Genomic DNA, 22,419 nt, shown 5'->3' with positions numbered 1-22,419 from the left:
TGTAGTTTTTGAAGAGGTAACAGAAAAGATCAATGAGGGTAATGCTGTTGATGTGGTGTACATGGACTTTCAGAAGGCATATGATACAGTGCCACACAATAGACTTGTAAGAAAAGTTATTGCTTGTGGAATAAAATGGACAGTAACAACATGGATACAAAATTGGCTGAAAAATAGGAGGCAGAGAGCAATGGTCAATGGATATTTTTCAGACTGGAGGAAGGTATGTAGTGGAGTTCCCCAGAGTTGGTATTGGGACCCTTGCTTTTCCTGATGTATATTAATGATCTAGATCTTGGTATGCAGGGGACAATTTCAAAGTTTGCGGATGATACGAAGCTTGGGAGTGTTGTAAGCTGCAAGGAGGACAGTGCATAATTTTAAGAGGACATAAACAAGTTGGAGGAGTGGCAATAGGTGACAGATGAAGTTCAATGCAGAGAAGTGTGAGGTGATGCATTTTGGTAGGAAGAGCATGGACAGACAATATAAAATAAGGGGTGAAATTTTGAAGGGAGTGCAGGAGCACCTGGGTGTATATGTACATAGATCATTGAAGGTGGCAGGACAGGTGGAGAGGGCCGTTATTAAGGCATATGGTAGCCTGGGCTTTATTAATAGAATACAATCGCAGGGAGGTTATACTGAATATATATAAGACATTCGTTAGACTGCAGCTGGAGTAGTATGTACAGTTCTGGGTGTCACATTATAGTTAGGATGTAAAAATATTAGAGTGAGCGCTGAAGAGGCTTACAAGAATGGTTTCAGGGATGAGAAACTTCAGAGTTATGAAGATAGATTGGAAAGGTTGGGACTGTTCTCCTTGGAGAGAAGGCGGCTAAGAGGAGATTTGATACAGATGTTCAAAATCATGAGGGGGCTGGACAGAGTAGATAGGGAGAAGCTGTTCCCGCTTGTAAAAGGATCAAGAACGAGAGGGCACAGATTTAAAGTGATTTACAAAAGAAGCAAATGTGATGTGAGAAAAAACTTTTCCACACAAGTGGTTCAGGTCGGGAATACACAGCCTGGAAGTGTGGTGGAGGCAGTTTCAATCAAGGCATTCAAGAGGGCATTAGGTGATTATGTGAATAGAAACAATGTGCAGGGGTACACGGAAAGGCAGCGCAATAGCGCTTGGTCATAATGCTCATTTGGAGAGCTGGTGGGCTGAGTGGCCTCCTCCTGTGTCATTAAAATTCTGAGATTCTGTAATCTATTGCACTACCTCGATCAACACTTTGTTAATTGGAAGAATTCAATCAAGTTCGTCTCCGAAACATCAATATTGACAGTTTTTGTTTGGATTTCCAAATTAAAGTTTATTTGTTCCTGATAAGGGTTTTCAGTTATTCCTCCACTAATGATTTTAGGTTGACTGGCTTATTGTTTCCTGGTTTATCCCTCTCCCCTTTCTTGAATAGTGACAGAACATGATAGCAACCCTCCAGTCCTTACTTCTGTATGGGTTAAAAGCTTATGACCATTGCTTCTAACAGCAACCCAGCATGCATTCCATCTGCATCTGGTGACTTATCAACTTTCAGTAATGCTAATCTTTTTTATACATCTCTATTAGTATCTTCTCCAGAACTTATTGCGCCTCTTTTAGTGTAATCTTCACATCATCTACATCCTACATGAAAACAGATGCAAAGTAGTCATTTACTACTTTAGCCATAATTCTGCCTCTTTTACTACTTTAGCCATAATTCTGCCTCTTTTACTACTTTAGCCATAATTCTGCCTCTCATACTACTTTGGCCATAATTCTGCTTCTCATATTACTTTAGCCATAATTCTGCCTCTGATACTACTTTAGCCATAATTCTGCCTCTCATTCTACTTTAGCCATAATTCTGCCTCTCATACTACTTTAGCCATAATTCTGCCTCTCATACTACTTTAGCCATAATTCTGCCTCTCATACTACTTTAGACATAATTCTGCCTCTCATACTACTTTAGACATAATTCTGCCTCTCATACTACTTTAGACATAATTCTGCCTCTCATACTACTTTAGACATAATTCTGCCTCTCATACCACTTTAGCCATAATTTTGCTTCTCATACTACTTTAGCCATAATTCTGCCTCTCATACTACTTTAGCCATAATTCTGCCTCTCATACTACTTTAGCCATAATTCTGCCTCTATGTGAAATTTTCTTTTGGGTCCTTAACAGGCCCAACTTTCTTCCCCTAGGTAACCTCTTACATTTTATGTTAATATTTTATGGTTCAATTTAATTTTGCCTGCTAATTTTTTTCCATACCATCCCTTTGGTTCCTGTATCAAATTATTAAATTCCTTCCTGTACTTACCATAATCATTCTGATAATGAGCTGAATCTTGCTCTTTTCATTTGTCATAAACCTACTTTTTCTGTTTCAATTTTAACCTTCATTTCTTTGTCAAATAGAATTAGCATTAGCTTTGGATGCTTTATCATTTTCTATTTCTGTGGGGCAAGAGCATGTGAGAATGCGAGTGAAATAATATCTGCAGCGAAAGCTGAGCATTTGAAGCAGAGAGGACTACCTCCTGGATATTGGTAGTAAATAATTCAAGCTCTCTAACAATATGAAGGACGAGGGTACTATAAGTAGTAGACATGCATGATGTGGTTGACTCAATTTCCCTTGTCTGGCTGATACGATCATTAAGCTTTTTCTAGCATTGAATGGCTAAGATCATAGGATCATTTAAAAAAAAAGCCCGAGGGTAAGCCATTCGGCCCATCAAACCTGCTCTGCCACTCAATAAGATCATGACTGATCTGATTGTGGCCTTAATTCCACTTGCCTGCCTGTCCCCCATAACCCTTGACACCACTGTCAATCAAAAATCTAACTCAGCTTTGAATAGAGAAACATAGAAAATAGGAGTAGGCCATTCGGTCCTTCGAGCCTGCTCCACCATTCTTTATGTACATGGCTGATCATCCAACTCAATAGCCTGCTCCCACTTTCTCTCCATATCCTTTGATCCCTTTCGCCCCAAGAGCTATATCTATCTAACTCCTTCTTGAAAACATACAATGTTTTGGCCTCAACTACTTTCTGTGGTAGTGAATTCCACAGGTTTACTGCTCTCTGGGTGAAGAAATTTCTCCTCATCTCAGTCCTAAATGGTCTACCCTGTATCCTCAGACTGTGACCCCTGGTTCTGGACTCCCCCACCATCGGGAACATCCTTCCTGCATCTACCCTGTCTAGTCCTGTTTGAATTTTATAGGATTCTATGGGATCCCCCAGGACACGAGGACACCCAGGTCTCGTTGCAAATTCCCCGCTCGCACAGGTAATAATCTGCCTTCCTGTTTTTACTACCAAAGTGGATAACCTCACATTTATCCACATTGGATAATGTATCTGCCATGCATTTACCCACTCACTCAACTTATCCAAATCACACTGAAGCATCTCTGCATCCTCCTCACAGCTCACGCTCCCACCCAGCTTTGTGTCATCTGCAAATTTGGAGATATATTTAATTCCCTCAACTAAATCATTAATATATATTGTGAATAGCTGGGGTCCCAGCACCGATCCCTGCGGTACCCCACCAGTCACTGCCTGCCATTCGGAAAAAGACCCATTTATTCCTACTCTTTGTTTCCTGTCTGCCAACCAGTTTTCTATCCATCTCAATATACTACCCCCAATCCCATGCGTTTTAATTTTACACACCAATCTCTTATGTGGGACTTTGTCGAAAGCCTTCTGAAAGTCCAAATAAACCACATCCACTGGCTCCCCCTCATCAACTCTACTAGTCACATTCTCGAAAAGTTCCAGTAGATTTGTCAAGCACGATTTCCCTTTCATAAATCTATGCTGACTGTCTGATTCTGCCACTGTTTTCCACGTGCTCAGCTATTAAATCTTTTATAATGGACTCTAGAATTTTCTCCACTACCGACATCAGGCTGATTGGTCTATAATTCCCTGTTTTCTCTCTACCTTCCTTCTTAAATAGTGGGGTTACATTAGCTACCCTCCAATCTGTAGGAACTGTTCCAGAGTCTACAGAGGCTTGGAAAATGACCACCAACGCATCCACTATTTCTAGGGCCACTTCCTTAAGTACTCTGGGATGTAGATTATCAGGCCCTGGGGATTTATCGGCCTTCAATCCCAACAATTTCTCCAACACCTACTAATACGGATTTCTTTCAGTTCCTCCCTCTCACTAAACCCTGTGTTCCCCAACATTTCTGATATGTTATTTGTGTCCCCCTTTGTGAACACAGAACCAAAGCATGTAGTTAGCTGGTCAGCCACTTCTTTGTTCCACATTAAATAAATTTCCCTGTTTCTGACCATAAGGGACCTACATTGGTCTTCACCAATCTTTTCTCTTCACATACCTATGGAAACATTTATAGTCAGTTTTTATGTTCCACACAAGCTTACTCTCGTACTCTATTTTCCCCTTCTTAATTGATCCCTTGGTCCTCCTTTGCTGAATTTTAAAGTGCTCCCAATCCTCAGGTCTGTTGTTTTTTCTGGCCAATTTGTATGCCTCTTCCTTTGATCTAATGCTATCTCTAATTTCCCTTGTAAGCCATGGTTTGGTCACCTTTCCTATTTTACTTTTGCGCCAGACAGGAATAAACAATTGCTGCAGTTCACCCATGCGCTCTTTGAATGTTTGCCATTGCCATCATCCCTTTAACTAACATTTTCCAATCTATCATAGCCAACTCGCATCTCAAACCACCGTAGTTTCCTTTATTAAGATTCAGGGCCTAAGTCTCTAAGTCACTCTCCATCCTGATGAAGAATTCTATCATATTATGGTCACTCATCCCTCGCGCAACTAGATTGCCAATTATTCCTTTTTCATTACACAATATCAAGTCTAGGATGGCCTGTTCTCTAGTTGGTTTCTCAACGTATTGGTCCAGAAAACCATCCTGTTTACACTCCAGGAATTCCTCTTCTACAGTATTGTTACTAATTTGATTGCCCAATCTATATGCAGATTAAAGTCACCCATTATTACAGATGTTCCTTTATTGCATGCGTCTCTAATTTCCTGTTTAATGCCATTCCCAACATCACCACTCCAGCTTAGGGGTCTATGTACAACCCCCACTAATAATTTTTACCCCTTAATGTTTCTCAGCTCTATCCATACAGATTCCACATCTTTGGAGCTAATATCTTTCCTCACTATTGCGTTAATTTCCTCTTTAACCAGCAATGCAACACCACTGTCTTTTCCTTTTTGTCTGTCCTTCCTAAATACTGAATACCCTGGATGTTCAGTTCCCATCCCTGATCATCCTGCAGCCATGTCTCCGTAATCCCGACTATATCATACCTGCTTACATCTAGAGAATACAGATCCAGTTTCGCCAATCTCTCTTCATAGGGCAGTCCCACCATCCTGCAAAACAAGTCTGGAGAACCTTCGTTGCACTTCCTCTATGGCAAGAATATCCTTCTTAAGGGGAGGAGACCAAAACTGCACACAGTACTCCAGGTGTGGTCGAACAAAGGCTCTATACAATTGAAGCAAGACTTCACTACTGCTGTACTCAAATCCTCTTGCGATAAAGGCTATTATACCATTAGCCTTCCTAATTGCTCGCTGTACCTGCATGTTAGCTTTCAGTGACTTATTGACGAGGACACCCAGGTCCCTTTGTACATCCACACTTTCTAACCTCTCACCATTTAAGAAATACTCTGCACATCTGTTCCTCCAACCAAAGTGTATAACCTCACATTTTTCTACATTATATTCTATCTGCCATGTTCTTGCCCACTCACTAAGTTTGTCCAAATCCCCTTGAAGCTGCTTTGTATATTCCTCAACACACATTCCTACACAAAAACAGAATTACCTGGAAAAACTCAGCAGGTCTGGCAGCATCGGTGGGGAAGAAAAAAGTTGACGTTTCGAGTCCTCATGACCCTTCAACAGAACTGAGTGAAATTAGGAGAGGGGTGAAATATAAGATGGTTTAAGGTAGGGGGAGAGAAGTGGGGGGTTGGGGGGAGTGAGGTTTTAGGGACAAGGAAGCAGTGATAGGAGCAGATACTTAAAAGATGTCACAGACAAAAGAACAAAGAGGTGTTGAAGGTGGTGATATTATCTAAACGAATATGCTAATTAAGAATGGATGGCAGGACACACAAGATACAGCTCTAGTGGGGGTGGGGTGGAATAAGACTAACCGGGCATAAAATGTATAGATTTAAAAATAATGGAAATAGGTGGGAAAAGAAAAACCTATATAAACTATTGATAAAAACAAAAGGGAGGGGGAAGAAACAGAAAGGGGGTGGGGATAGAGGAGGGGGTTCAAGATCTAAAGTTGTTGAATTCAATATTCAGTCCGGAAGGCTCTAAAGTGCCTAGTCGGAAGATGAGATATTCCTACTTAGCTTTGTGTCATTCATGAACTTGGAAATATTAGATTTGGTCCCCACATCCAAATCATTAATATATATTGTGGACAGCTAGGCCCCAAGTACCGATCCTCGTGGTACCGCACTAGTCACAGCCTGCCAATGCGAGAATGACCCATTTATTCCTACTCTGTTTTCTGCCTGTTAACTAATCCTGAATCCACGCCAGCATGATACCTCCTAGCCCATGTGCTTTAATTTTGCCAACCAACTTCCTGTGGGGAATTTATCAAAAGCCTTCTGAAAATCAAAGTACACTATGTCCACTGACTCCCCTTCATCAATTCTGTTAGTAACGTCCTCAAAAAACCTCCAGGTTCGTCAACATGATTTCCCATTCATAAATCCATGTTGACTATACCCAATCGGATCATTATTATCCAAGCGTCCATTTATCACATACTTTACAACATATTCCAGCATTTTCCCTGCTCCTGATGTAAGGCTAACATGTCTGTAGTTCCCCATTTTCTCTCTCCCTCCCTTTTTAGATAGTAGGGTGACATTTGCTATCTTCCAATCTGTAGGAACCATTCCAGAACTGCAGAACTGTAGAATTTTGGAAGATGGTCACCAATGCATCTACCATCTCCATAGCTACCTCTTTCAACACTCTGGGATGTAGAATGTCAGGTCCCAGCGACTTATCAATCTTCAGTCGCATTAATTTCTCCAATACAACCTTTGTACTGATAACAAAACAAAAACAGAATTACCTGGAAAAACTCAGCAGGTCTGGCAGCATCGGCGGAGAAGAAAAGAGTTGACGTTTCAAGTCCTCATGACCCTTCGACAGAACTTGAGTTCGAGTCCAAGAAAGAGTTGAAATATAAGCTGGTTTAAGGTGTTGGGGGGGGGTGAGAGAGAGAGAGAGAGAGAAGTGGAGGGGGGTGGTGTGGATGTAGGCATAAGCAGTGATAGAAGCAGATCATCAAAAGATGTCATAAACAACAGGACAAAAGAATACATAGGTGTTAAAGTTGGTGATATTATCTAAATGAATGTGCTAATTAAGAATGGATGGCAGGGCACTCAGGTATATATGTCCTGTTGTTTATGACATCTTTTGATGATCTGCTTCTATCACTGCTTTTGCCTACAACCACACCACCCCCCTCCACTTCTCTCTCTCTCTCTCCCAACACCCCCCCCCCCCAACACCTTAAACCAGCTTATATTTCAACTCTTTCTTGGACTCGAACTCAAGTTCTGTCGAAGGGTCATGAGGACTTGAAACGTCAACTATTTTCTTCTCCGCCGATGATGCCAGACCTGCTGAGTTTTTCCAGGTAATTCTGTTTTTGTTTTGGATTTCCAGCATCCGCAGTTTTTTTGTTTTTATCTTTGTACTGATAATTTCCTTCAATCTCTCATTCGCCCTAGTCCCTTGGATGTCCAGTTCTGGGCGATTTCTTGTATCTTCCACCGTGAAGACAGACACCAACTAATCAGTTAGCTTCTCTGCCATTTCTCTATTCCACATTCTAAATTCTCCTGACTCTGCCTGTAATGTACCCACATTTATCTTAGCCAAAACGTTTCCTTTTTGTAAACCTATAGAAGCTTTTACAGTCCATTTTTATGTTTCTTGCTAGTTTACATTCATATTCTATTCCCCCTTTATCAGTTTCTTGGTACTCCTGTATTCTAAAATGCTCCCAATCCTCAGGTTTACTACTATTTCTGGCAACCTCATAGGCCTTTTCTTTTAATCTTATACAATCCTTAGCTTCCTTTGTTTTCCACGCTTTACTGACTTTTCTTTTTGAGTTTGTGCCTTAAGGGAATGTATATTTGCTGTAAACAATGCAATAGTTCTTTAAAGACTATCCATTGCCTGTGTACTATCACGCCTTTTCATGTATTTTCTCAATTCAACTCAGACAATTTGCCCCTCATACCATCGTAATTTCCTTTATTCAAATGTAATACCCTGGCTTCAGAATGAAATACCTCGCTTTCAAACATAATATAAAATTCTGTCATATTATGGTCATGCATCCCGAAAGGTTCTTTTACAACTAATTATTAATTAATCCTTTCTTGTTACATAAAACTAGATCTAAAATAGCGTGTTCTCCAGTCAACAATTTGCTCTAGGAAACCATCCCTAAAATACTCCAAAAAACTCAACTTCCACAGCATTGATGCTCATTAGATTTACCCAGTCTATATGCAGATTCCCCATGGTTATTGTACTAACCATGCTACACAGAACCATAAAACCGTAGAAAAGTTACAGTGCAGAAAGAGGCCATTCAACCTATTGGGAGGAAATTTGTCCCCATCGGGCAGACAGGGAGGGAGCGGGCGCAGCCGATCACTGCCCGCAATCGGATGTGCGCCGTCATTTTACGCGCGAATGAGCGCAGAAATCTCCAAGGCATAGTGCTGCCTCAGGGAGATTATTTCAATCTTTCAGAATCAAATTAAAGAAAAATGAACTTATTCAGACATGTCCCTTCATGTGACAGTGCCACATGAGCTGCGACATGTCAATGAATTTTAATAAAATTTTTAAATTAAACTTATAAACCCTTCTTGAAGCCTCATACCACCCATGGATGAGGTTCCATGAAAAATGCAAAGGCCGCCAGAGTTCTTCGCCTGCCCGCCAACCTTAAAGTTGGACTGGCAGCCCTGTTAATGACTTTAATGGGACTAATGGCCTTAACAAGCCTTCGGCAGCTCGGTGGGCATGCAGCTGACTCCGGTGCATGCCCGCCGAACTGAAGATTGGAACGACACGTGGTGACGTCGGGACGCATGCCGACCAGAAGATTCAGGCCATCGTGTCTGCTTGGGCCAAAAAGAGAAAAAAATGAGCCACTCATTTTAATCCCATTTTCCAGCACCTGGTCTGTAGCCTTGCAGGTTACAGCACTTCAGATGGTGATCCAGGTACCTTTTAAATGAGTTGAGCGTTTCAGTCTAAATCACCAACTTAGGCAGTGAATTTTAGATGCCCATCACCCTTTGGATGAAAAGGTTTTTCTTCATGTCCCCTCTAATCCGTCTACCAATCACCTTAATTCCATGCCCCCCTGGTAATTGACCTCTCAGCTAAGGGAAATAAGTCTTTCCTGCCTATCCTGTCTAGGCCCCTCGTAATCTTGTACACCTCAATTAGGTCACTCCTTAGCCTCCTCTGTTCTAAAGAAAACAACCCTAGCCTATCCAATCTCTCCGCACAGCTACAATTTTCAAACCCTGGCAACATTCTTGCAAGTCTCCTCTGTACTCTCTCCAGGGCAATTATGTCCTTCCTGTAACTTGGTGACCAGAACTATACACAAAATTCCAGCTGTGGCCTAACTGGCATTTTATACAGTCCCATCATTACATCCCCGCTTTTGTATTCAATACCTCGCCCAATAATGGAAAGCATTCCATGTGCTTTCTTGACCACCTTGCCCACCTGTCCTTCCACTGTCAAGGACCTGTGGACATGCACTTCAAGGTCTCTCACTTCCTCAACCATGCTCAATAGCTTCCCGTTTACTGAGTATTCCTTTGCTTTGTTTGCCCTCCTAAAATGCATTACTTCACACTTTTCCGGATTGAATTCCATTTGCCACTTTTCTGCCCACTCAACCAAACCATTGATATCATTCTGGAGCCGACAGTAATCCTCTTCACTATCAACTCGACCAATTTTTGTGTCATCTGCAAATCAATCATGCCTCCTACATTTAAGTCTAAACAATTAATACATACAACTAATAGCAAAGGCCTCAACACTGAACCCTGTGGAACACCACTGGAAACCGTTTACCATTCGCAACAACATTCATCGACCATTACCCTTTGTTCCGTGTCACTGAGCCAATTTTGGATCCAACCTGCCACCTTCCCCTGTATCCCATGGGATCTCACTTTCCTGACCCGTCTTTCATGTGGGACCGTGTCAAGTGCCTTACTGAAATCCACGTAGACAACATCCACTACACTACCCACGTCAATCCTCCTTGTTACTTGCTCAAAAAATTCTATTAAGTTAGGAAGACATGATCTTCCCCTAACAAAATCATTTCAGAGGGCATTTAAGATTCAACCACATCACTGTGGGTCCAGAGTCACATGTAGGCCGACCAGATAAGAAGGTCAGATTTCCTTCCCTAAAGAACATTAATGAACCAGATCGGTTGTCATAAAAACCCTTGACAGTTGCCAGGGTCAACAATGAAACAAGCTTTATATTCCAGATTTATTAATTGAACACAAATTCCACTAGCTGCATGGTAGGATTGAACCCATATCTCAGGGCATTAGCCTGGACCTCTGGATTACTAGTCCAGTGACAGTACTGTTACACCCCCATGTCCCCAAATGTTGCATCCAGTCCTGACATAATAAACAAATATTGTGAAATTACTGTATTTTAATCAAGCTTTTAAATTTGTAATGGCTAACTAACACAGGAATAGTTTGACAAACTTCCTAGTGGCTCTGAGTTTACCAATGAATAACTGAACCAAATTATACAATTATGGATAAGGGTCTTAGCAATAGTGGGGCTAGGTAGATCAGAGGTAGATTAGATGTGGAATTTGATGCTCAGCTCAGGATTGAATAGCACATTAAGGTTTTGCACCATCTAGTTCAGCCTGAGCAAGTATCTGGAGAAATGAAGAGAGCCAAGACAAAAGGTACATAGCTTTTGGCTTAGCGTTGGATGCCTGTCACAGTTGAAGTGCTTGAATCTCTTTCCAAACATCCTGGTGAGTGCCAAACTTCAACATTAAATTTTGAGTTGACATCCAATGGGATACGTGCATCTGGCGCATGTGGGTGCTGCCTCCTCTTTGCAGATTGTGAGGGCCCATAAAACAATCCTATTGTATAGGGGTAACCATTGTCGTCATTGATTGTTCCTTGATTCAAGGATGATGTCCACTCAGGGTCGCAAGTTTCAGACTTGGGTATTCATGTGACTGAACAGGCCAATTCTTGACCAGCAGATCTTTGAGCACATGGGACAGGATGCCCCACAAGGTAGTGGGATCAGGAGTGCAGGATTTGCTTCCTTTTCTTTCCTTCTCTGCCGCTGCTCTGCCTCATCAAGACATTGCGACTCATAAGCATGATGCAGCTCGGTGGTCAAATTGTCACCATTCTGAACGATTAGTAGCAAGCACCTCCCATGTCAATGCTGCCATGCTTCAAGTAGGGCTTCAGAGTGCATTTGAATCTTTTTCCTCCCCTGGACCGCTGGCTATTTGAGAGTTGAGAAAACAGGACCTGGCAGAGGAGGCACTTTTTGGCCATCTGGATACAATGTGCATTCCATCAAAGTTGATTTTGCAGGAGTTTTGACTGAACGCTCATCGAACTGGCTTCAAGAAGGACACTAGCTTTTGTTCAACTATCCTCCCATTGAATCCGGACAGTGCAGTGTTGATGGAATTTAGCACTCTTATGTGTCACTGGTATACAGTCTTGGTCTTGCTGCAATACAGGAGCTTGGTGGCGACAATTGCTCTGTACACTAGGACTTTTGCTGACTTGTGGAGGTCTTTGTTGTGAAACACTCGCTGTCATAGCTTGTAGAAGGCTGAGCTGACACAGCTGATCTGGTGTTGGTTCTCCTCATTAATGGTAGCCTTTTGAGAGAGATGGCTGCCAAGTTATGGGAAGTGCTCAACCTATTCCAGAATCTATTCATCGGTATATATGGGAGATAGAATATTTGGCTGACCAGGTGTGGGTTGATATGAGTTTTGTTTGAAAGAGTTTCTTGTATGCAGAATTGAAGAAATTGAGCAGCTTGCAATACTGCTGAAGAGTGGACAATGACACAGCAACAGTAGAGCATACATGTCTACAGTGGTCAGTTTAATTTTGGCAACTTTTGGAGGTGACTGAGGTTAAAGGGTTTTCCATCTAAGTGATAGCTAATCATCTGCCCTCTGGCATGATGGGGCTAACCATGCTATCCCCTGTATAAAGATAGTTATGGCCAGGAAAGGAGCACTCACATTTCAGCCTACCAGATGCTTAATTAGTCTACAAATCCTTCCGCTACCCCCCATTTTATTCTCAAGCAGAGTGCGAAGCCATGAAAAACCCGACAAACTGCCAATAGTTCTGTGATAAAAACAAAATGCTGGAAGCAGTCAAAAGATCGGGCAGCATCTGTGGAGAGAAAAACAGTTAGCATATCAGGTCTGTGACCTTTCGTCAGACCTGAAACGCTAACTCTGTTTTTCTCTCCACAGATGTTGCTCAACCTTTTCCAGTAGTTCCAGAATTTTCTGTTTTTATTTCAGATTTCCAACATCTGCAGTATTTTACTTTTGTGCCAATAGTTCCAGTCTGGGAGAACATTTTAGATGATCACGATTTTAACTAATTCAGTTCGTTCCAATCCATTGCTCAATTCAAATACTGATCCAAAATCATTACACCTTATTGCGCCCAAGAGAATGCTTATTCAAGTTAGATAGCTTAGCATAACAAGTTCCTCTGTACAATATGTGTAACGGTCTTCTGTTTTTATTATAAGTTTAAACTAGTTAATTATAAACTTTTAACAAATGAGACAGCCCAACACTACAAGTTATGAATTTTAGCAAAAATACCTGCATGAGCTCAAATATTTCTTTTTTTGTGCTTTTAGGTTCCAGAAAAAATCCATAAGGGTAGGAGCACTTCAGGATACGTCGTGTTTTCAAGAGTTCAAGTACTGCTTCTTCAATAAAAGTGGTATCGGGGGACCCACCTTCAACTGACAAGATAAAGCAAGATATATTACATCTACATTTCTCTTTTTGGAGAACAAGCCTCAATATACTGTTTATTGCTTCCTGAGAAATGATAGCAATCAACAAAGGAACAGCTGAAGTAGCTGCATCCAAGCTCCCTGATATACTATGCCAAAGCATTTCAGGGTTTTAAAATACCTTCATTTCCCTTTAAATAGTATGTATTGTATCTAAGTCCTATTTTATAAACAAAAAATAAGGATTGAACGATAGTGAGCTAGAAAAGTTGTAGGTGAAGTTAGCTTGGAGGACATGAACTTAGGTCCTATTAAGTATAGTGCTCCAATATAAAGTAGTAATCTTAATTCAGAAAATACTGGTTCCTCTATTGGAACAATGGAAAAATTCACACTGGCATAGCAGTGGTGCTGCAGGACACATTTTCCAAGTTTTTGCTCTTGAAGATTGCATAGGTTTCCATCATGGAGCTTCAGGGGCAACACATAGTTTAAATCCATGCTCCCAGTAATTCCATATGTATCAAGCTGCTAACACATCTTGGTGTTTCAATTTAAGATGTGTCTTACACAAGCCAATTGTGCTAAAAAGCATCCTTTCCAAACCTTCAGGCCCATAAAATTTGAACAAACCAGTAAATAAGACCAAGTTGCCTGGGCTTTTAGGGCTAGATTACATGGGCTCACACTACTTGACCATAGATCAGATAACCCTGCTCTTGGAAGATGGGAACAATATGGAAGCAGAACATGGAACTTCACTTTTTAGTCTAGCTGTATTGCTTGATGCCAACCATTAGGTGCAGTGTAAACTGAATAATGGCATTATAGAGTGGATTCCTTGATTGTTAACAAAAAATTATTTGATATGGAAGTAATGTGGGGAGTCTCACACAGCTGAATGATTTGACTCTTATTTGCCTATCTCAGTCTTCTCCAGTAGAATTTGCATCCATTACTCTTCCCAATGCTGCACAATGAATCAATCAGCTTATCTACTAATTGAACTCCCTAGCATATGTGCCCAGGGCCTCAGTTGAAAACTCCAGAGGGTGGACCGAATTGCCCCACGACATTAACCACAGCTCTACCCCAATTACAGAGGTGACTATGCAACACAGATTTCAGCAAGATTGCTCACTTTAAAATTAATACAGAGCCTGTATTTCTTCATGGCTTTCCCACTGGTTTTCTGGGATCTGTGAAGGTCTGGTGGCTAGAGTCATGACTGGGTACATGGGAAATTGGTAAACTGGAAAATCAACTGTACAGGCCCATCTAATTTTGCTGGCAGAGGGGACATACTCCAAATAACAAACTTGGAGCCCTGACTACTGCTGTTCTCCTCAATTTTGATGAGCATAAATGCATCAAAAAGATTCCATGAAGTGTTCTCTTCCCTAGCAAATACAAGCCCAACATCCACGATTAAATTATTAACTCAGTCAAGTCTGTGGTTGTTTATATGAATGATCATTCCAGTTCTTTGATTAACCCATCAGTAGGTTTATTTTGATTAGTCTATTTTCTACGCTACCTGATGACTGGAGAGAGTGTAAAACTTGCTATCCATAGAAAACCAGAGTCTGAATGTCAATTAAAACTTTTAGAAACTAAGGCATCTTGTGTGAAAGTCCAATTGATCAGGATTATGAGCACAGGGCCATTTCTGAAATAAAGGAATTCTAAATAATTCAGTTCATTAATGCAGTATTCCTAATGCAGCAAGAAACTGTAAAATGTATAGTTCTTTTGTATTTAGAGTACTTTGAGGAAATAATGTTATATTGCTTAAGGGAATGTAGTGGATCTGGCATTTGTGGATTTTCAAAAGCCTTTTGCTGGAAGGTTTCTTGCCAAAATGTAGGCACATGCTATTAACGGGAACATGGAAGCACTGAAGTGCATTTGGCTAAAGGGTAGAAAATGGTAGCGGTTAATGCATGTTTTTATTTTGGGGGAATGAAAACTGTAAATAAAAATGATCTGAACTTGGATATAGGAAGCAAAATATCAGTTTGTGAGAACATACAAATTAACAGAAGAGGACTGTAAATGACTCAGAAGGAAATAGACAAGTGAATAGATAGATATTGGATGAAGTTTAAAAGGAAAGGTGTGATGTGACACATTAAGAGAGAAAGAATGAGTGGAAACAAATTTAGTGCTCAAATAGTGCAAGGGCAGACAGACTCAAGGGCCAGATTCTTACAATTGAAGGTTAGAGGATTGGTAAGTTTTGGGACTGTCTTTAATTTAAGGTAAAATGAAGGGGATCACTAAACTTGTTCTGAAGTCTGGCTGACTTGCTGCTTGCTGCCTGGGTGGTTTGATTATCATGAGTCAAGTGGGTCTAGATGGTTTTATTAGGAAGAAGGTGCAAGGTGTTTACACTTGGAGACAATGGCTGCAGGCTGTGTGCTAACAGTGGATAGACTGAGAGTCTCCAAAGTCCAAGAAAATTGTTGAGAATGTTAGGTTATAAACAGATGTGCTTTGAACTGTTCATTTAGTTCTAAGGTGAAAGACAGTTGGGCTCTCAAGGATATCTAATTGGCATTTCTACCTGGATACAAGACCCATGTGATTCACATTGCCATGGAGATGGGATTTGAGAGGCGAAGAGTCCAAAACATCTCTGAGGACCCTCAGATAAGGTTAGTCAGCCAGGGTCCAGGACAGAGAGATTAGCTGGAGGCTGGAGGTCTCAATGGATCAATCAATGTGGATGGGAGCTTGTGCTTGGATTGCAACAACCAAATTCGTGAGGAGTTGAAATGAGGCTGGGAGATTCACCTAGCATGCACCAGCAGGAAGAATTTCCAAGGGAAAAAAAAACCCTTTACAGTGAGAGAGAATTCTGAAATTACAAGTTAGCAGGCTGAGAAGGGAAAAGAACAGAAGTAAACTCTCAGGAGATAAGAAGCACTTTGGACTGATTCTGGTAGAACTAACTATCAAATTAAAGAACAGTGTAAAGTGAGGTGCGTTTTTCGGTTGTGCTAAAGGTAAAAAGATAAAAGTTCTGTTCTGTGGTTCAATATTTAAATTGCCTACAAAATTAGTGTCTAGTCATGGTGCTTTTAGTCTTGTGTTACAGTAAAAAGTTTTAGAATGTGAAACCTTGTCAGCTATTAAATGGAAGTTCGAATTTCTTTTAAAAAGTTATTGGTCTCTATGGAGATCATAACAGGATACACACGCTGTTAAAAGTGAAAGGACAAGTTGATAAAAAGATTGTGGGCAAGATCTTTTGCTCGGTGTGCATCTGACACGCCCAAGTGTAAAATAGCATGTGATGACGTCGGGAAAGCATCCTGACATCATTGCGCACTTGTGCAATATTTCGGTCAGTGGGCGTGCGCAAAAGTTGGCAGCGCACCCACCGACAATTAAGAAGCCGATAAAGGCCATTAATTAATTAACCTGGATTTTTCGCTGTTTATCCAATGTTACGGTTGGCGGGTGTGCGAATTGACCAGGCGGCCTTTGGATTTTTGAGGAAACTGCATCCGCGGGCGGGATGAGGTTTCCGATATTAGTTTTTTAAAAAACCGTTTGGGCAGAATCTTTATAATATATGTCTAGGTGAGTGAGTCCAACGTGTGGACATTTTTTTCTGCATTTTAAAATCTTTATTTGATGATTTTAAATTCTCCAGATCCCTGAGGCAGCTCTCTGCCTTCAGGGATTTTCATTGCACATTCCCCTGTCCCCATGTTGACTTCAGCACTCGCCCTTCTCCTGTCCCCACCCCAGCAATGCTGAGCATTTCAGCATGCATTTCACGCTGGCTGGCCATTAATTGATCAGCCAGAATGAAATCGTGGTGGGTCCAATCGCGGGCGGTGGGCCGTTTCCTGGTTGCTTCCGGGCCCGTCCACTGCGCCCATCCAACAACCTCAAAATTCATCCCTGCATTTTATAAATAGAGAGAGGTATAAAGGCAGAGGTAATGCCAAACTTGAACAAATCATTAGCTAGGCTGCAGTAAAATAGTGTGCTCAGTTTCACGTAGCTTACTTTAAGATATCAGGGCATAGAGTAAACACAGAAAATGTTTATTTTGATGACACCAGTTAAAAACATCTTCAGTTTGAAGGACAGACTAGAGACAGGCGACTCTTTTCAATCAAACTGAAAGTTAACAGGAGATCTGATAATTGCTCAAAATCACAAAGGGCTATAATAAGGTAAATAGTTAAAATATATTTCCACTGTCTGGCAAGTCAGTAGCCACAGAATATAAATTTAAGCTGATTGCTGAAAGAATTAAGGGGAAAGATAGCAAAGTCACTAATAGCTTTTAAAATAAAAAAAAATAAAGAGACCAATCAGTCTTCTGCCATATTACATTAAGAGAGATAAGGTTAACTGTAGCCAACAGATGAAGTAGAGTTAGTGAACAGGGAATATTTGGACTGTGGTCTACAGATGCAATTCAAATTCCACAATCAAGTTATTTAAAAAAAATAAAGCTTTTTTTTAAACAATACTTGGATTTTATGTTTTAAACAGCGAAATGTGCAGTTATTCAGGGTGCAGGAAACAGGTAGTTGGAACATAGAAATTTCCCTGCAGCACAGACTGAGGAGCTGGATGACTCAAAATTGAGATGCTACAGAATCACCATGAGCAGGAGGGTATAATTACAGTGTGACAAGTTTACATACTAAATTTCCATTATAAGTATGACAAGAATTTATATCAACAAAATGTTGACACAAAAGTGCAACAATAATGTGACATTGCAATGAAAACATGACAAGAAGTAAGGTTTTGTATACAGGAAGTGGGTGCAGATTGAAGATCTTAAGGAAAGTGCAAGTACAGTGGACTAAGTAAAATGCTCTTTCAGAAAGCTGCCATGGTCTTTATGGGTCAAAAAGCTCCCTTCTGTGCTGTAAAATTAGAAATAAGAATAAAAATCTGCTAAGGAATTCCTTGCAGGCCGGTGTTTTATAAAGGTCTGTATATCAGGTTAGCAGCCACTAACCAGCAACAATAGTCTTTTTAGACGATTTAAATTATTGACTTTATTTCACTTACCTCCTTTTAGAGCTCTGCTTAGTTGTTCCATCTTTTCTTTGGCAGTTTTCAGAAGACGTTGCTCTAACTGATAAATGACAAAAAGGGCCTATTTGTACTTGGATTCAAAGTTGGCAGTACTAAAATACAAATATTCTTTCTGTAACATACCTTATAACTATGCTCATGGTTTTTAAATCTTGTATAGTAGTGCATAAATCTGTCAAGTTCCTGAAATTTCTTGTGCTTTTTCTCAGCCTGAAAGAGAAGATGTATTTTCTAACTTAGTGTGTGCATTTTTTAAAAAAAATCCCAAGAATCAGAGGACTTTCAAAATATATATACAATGACTACTAAAAAAGATTGAGATAAGCACTAGTCGAATTATTCAATATTAAGTCAGAAGTCGAGAAATAAAAAAAACCTAAAACGACAAGCTAAAAATGTCAAATTTAAAAGAAAACAATAGTTATTGAAATGTTTAAGATTAACCTATGATCCATTTTGTGATTGTGCACCTTTATTAAAAGCACATTTTAGTCTAACATACTATGTTGGAAAACTATTATCACCATTTTTCTCCCTTGCTCCATGAACCCCATCACCCCCTGTCCTTACTTAGCACATGACTAAGGAGAGGGTGAAGTATTAGTCTTGGAAGACACAAGAACAAACCACAGAATCTGGAAGGAGACAATCACAATAGGAGGTATGCTGAAACCATTAAGGTATTCATTTTATTTCCCACTTTTAAAAAAAATGCTTACCTCAGCTGTCATTTCCTTGGACTGTTCTTCAACCTGTTGGATGACTTCATATCGAGTACATCTATAATAACCTCCAGTGGATGAACTGTGCTTTTTCCATTCTTCCAAACAAATCCAACAAAAATCGTACTTGCACTGTGGAGAAAGATAGCAACCTTTTGTTTTTCCTCTTTCCACTCAAATATCTAACAATATTCCTGAAAGATTATCAATGAAGCAATGTAACATTATGCAAGAAAAAAACCAGCAGCCTAATTAAATATATTGACGATTAAATTTAAACAATATCTTGTGAATGATACAGTCGATGACTTACTTGCTACAGTGTTACTTCCAAAACCTTTAATGTGGTATTACTAATTATCTTGTGAGAAAATGTCATACATAACCCTCACTGCACATGTTTATTTGGATTTCTGGACAATCAGCTGATAAAGCGCAGTGCTCACTCAAAATTAAATGTTATTAAACACAATGATAAATTTATCAGGATACATTTCAAAGAAAAATAATGATGCCAGAAGTTTTTAAACACAACTCACTCATCATGGCTTTGCCCAAGTTACAAACATTTCATGTTCATCAAATGGCTCACACAATATGGTCAGTGACTGTGCTACCTTAGCTAGGGGTACCCAACAACTTCTGCGTGTCCAGATAAGTACAGCAAAGTTAGTATAATTAAACACAAGATCCTATTCTGCAACATACTGCTTCATCAACAGATGCCTACCAAAGATACGATCACATGGTTGCGCATGATATATTCCAAAAACTATTGACAATGGAAGTTGCTATATTTAGATAGACATTAAATTGGTAACGGCCTATTTGGGATGCAAACTCAATTCATGGGAGTTTGTAACAGTGCTAAACTCAAGGAAAATTACGCAGTGTGAAAGTTCAAAAATATAAAGCAATATTACTCAAGTCACTATTTGGAATAAAAACATGTGACAGAATTTTATAGCCCCTCCCACAGGCAGGATTTTCCGCTCCTGCCGATGTCAAAGGACTTTTGAACATTTTACGGCCCCGGAAATTCTGCCCATGGAGGCGGAAGTAATTCTGCCAAAATAGGAAACTGACTGAAAAGGAAAGGAAATAAACCGTGAACTGAAGTATGTTTCGAAGAAACAAAAATTAGAAGTTGAGCATGGCATTCAATGTCTAAAAGAAGAAGAATTTGCTTATTTGTCTATGTCAACTATTTGTTACAAAATGCCCAATTAAGGACTCGCGTTGAAAGTAAATATGGCATTATCATTTTGCCAGACCAAACAAATTATAGAAAAATATTCCACAATGTACTTCATCCTCACGAACACAAAACTGTGCCAATATATAGCATGTTTGCCCTACATGCAAAGAGTGAAACATTGCTTTCAAATAATTTAGATTAAGCAGAGCAATTTCTCTCTACACAGTCATTTACATTGCTTACCTTGGCACATTGCATGTGATTGCAGCCCTCATTCTTTTGAATTGGAGATTTGCAGTTGGCGCACGGTTTAGAGTTAGACAACAACCAAAGACAGTTGGCAGCATCTTCAAATGCTTCATTTACACCAGCAACTATTAGCACAACAGAATATGGTTAGCAAAACAAAAGGAGTTAAGTAACTATCAATTTACTATTTCTAACCAATTAAAACGTTTCACATTGCAGAAAGCGATAAATTACACACGTTGCCTATATTTTAAGCTTTATTCAATATGGGTTGCTACAGGAATGAAGTACACAGGTTTGTTTTCTGATCTTAATTATATTACCATGGAAAAATGACAGAGAGCTCAGGAATAATTAAGCGTATAACTCAACCAGACCACAGTCATCCGTTCGCTGAGCTTGCAACATTGACAAAAGATGAACAGTGGTTAGCTACAGCAAATGCAGATCTTGGGGAAAAAAACAGGTAGATAAAGAAAAAAAAAACAGCATGTTGCATTTTATGGCCAGAATATAATGCTTGTTGGGCAGGCACCTGCCCAACCTGACGAGCATAAAAAGTGTGATGATGTCGGGCGAGTGTCCCGATGTCATTGAGCACTCATGCGGTATTTTGGTCGGCAGCGCGCCAGCGACAATTAAAAGGCCTATTAAGGCCATTAAAGTTATAATTGAAAGAAATTTTGTGCTGCCCGTCCAGCCTTACAGTTGGCGGGTAGGCGAAAAGGCCAAGCGGCCTTTGTATTTTTTAGGAAACCTCATCCACAGGTGGGATGAGGTTTCCAAAAGCAAATAAAAATAAAATAAACATTTTAACAAGCTCAGGGAGCTTGTCCAACGCGCAGCTGTGCACATGTGCAGACTTGCATTCTTGCCTTCCTCACCAGCTCCCCCTTTCCTACCCCACAGAGGCAGTGCTAAGCGCTGACGCGCACATTTCACGTTGGGAAAGCCTTAATTGGCCCCGCCCAGCTTGAAATCATGGTCCAGTCCCGATCTCCCCACCCCCCTGCCCGGCCAAGGGAAAAATCCTCCCCGATAAGTCTGGGCACTGAATTCCAAGGAATGGAAGTAAAGTTGGATTTTTACAAAGCATTGTTTAGATGTTGTACTGACTACCCCCATTACAGTAATGACGTTACAGTCAGACTATACACAGTGTATAGCCTAGATTTAAAGGGCTGATGCCAGAAATGTAAATCTACAGCTATAAGAGAACAGTTAAAATACTAGGGTTATTTCCAGTGCAACAGGAAATTTAACCGGTGCTCAAAATTTGGAAAAGTTTTGATGGGATATATTCATGGGAGGAGGCTGGAGGAGAAGAGAGGCAACTTTACTGGTAAAAGTGACCAGTTTTGTTTTATAAAGTGCATTTTTTGTTCATTTTCTTCCCCCAGTGCAAGTGACTATAGCACAATACAATAAACTATTTAAGAAGAAATTTTGATGGTGTAGAAGCAATGTGAGACCCAACAAAAGAAAGCATGGACTGGGTTGAAGAAGGGTAGAGATCGAGATGCATATGGTGAAATGTTCAAATTTAAGGAACTACAGAAATGTTGAAGTCTTCAAAGAATCAGAAGACAATGTGAAGCAACAATCTTACGTTCTTCTGGTTTCATTTCTGTAATCTTTTGTAGCCAGTTTTTCCACGTTTGACAATCACAGGGTTCGTGGGCTTCTCCGAGACACTCCCTATGAGAAATAATATATTAACACGGTAAAATGAATCAGTTGATATAACGCATGTATAAAACATTTCCAGTTATGAATTGAATTGGAACTAAAGATTTAAGATGTTGGCAGCCCAGTGATGCAGTGCATTAGTCATGCATTATGGCAGTGCACTAAGTAAAAGAATGAGGGACCTTTGCATCAATATTTCAGGCAGATTCTGATCTCAATTAAGGTATTTGAAAGCGGCACTGAGTGGAGCAGACATTGATTTTGTAGGAAAGGAAAGAAGGAATGCAGTAGTGGTTTAAAGTTAGCAACTTGAGTCAGTATATTTGATTCAAGG

General features: G+C 40.2%; 1 protein-coding gene across 4 annotated transcripts in view; it reads right to left on the bottom strand.

The window, feature by feature from the left end:
- Nucleotides 1-22,419, bottom strand: part of LOC121276465 (ankyrin repeat and IBR domain-containing protein 1-like) — a 145,926-nt gene that overhangs the window by 15,031 nt on the left and 108,476 nt on the right. For all 4 annotated transcript variants that reach the window (XM_041184898.1, XM_041184899.1, XM_041184897.1 and 1 more), the window contains 6 exons: nucleotides 22,006-22,094; nucleotides 20,391-20,521; nucleotides 18,947-19,081; nucleotides 18,351-18,437; nucleotides 18,201-18,267; nucleotides 13,012-13,157 (listed from right to left, as the gene is read on the bottom strand). In XM_041184898.1, coding sequence (XP_041040832.1) covers nucleotides 13,012-13,157; nucleotides 18,201-18,267; nucleotides 18,351-18,437; nucleotides 18,947-19,081; nucleotides 20,391-20,521; nucleotides 22,006-22,094 — 655 coding nt within the window. The remainder of the gene's footprint in view (nucleotides 1-13,011; nucleotides 13,158-18,200; nucleotides 18,268-18,350; nucleotides 18,438-18,946; nucleotides 19,082-20,390; nucleotides 20,522-22,005; nucleotides 22,095-22,419) is intronic.

This window comes from Carcharodon carcharias, chromosome 3, assembly GCF_017639515.1.
Source record: "Carcharodon carcharias isolate sCarCar2 chromosome 3, sCarCar2.pri, whole genome shotgun sequence".
In the NCBI taxonomy this organism is placed as follows: domain Eukaryota; kingdom Metazoa; phylum Chordata; class Chondrichthyes; order Lamniformes; family Lamnidae; genus Carcharodon; species Carcharodon carcharias.
This window is presented reverse-complemented; position numbering and strand designations above follow the sequence as displayed.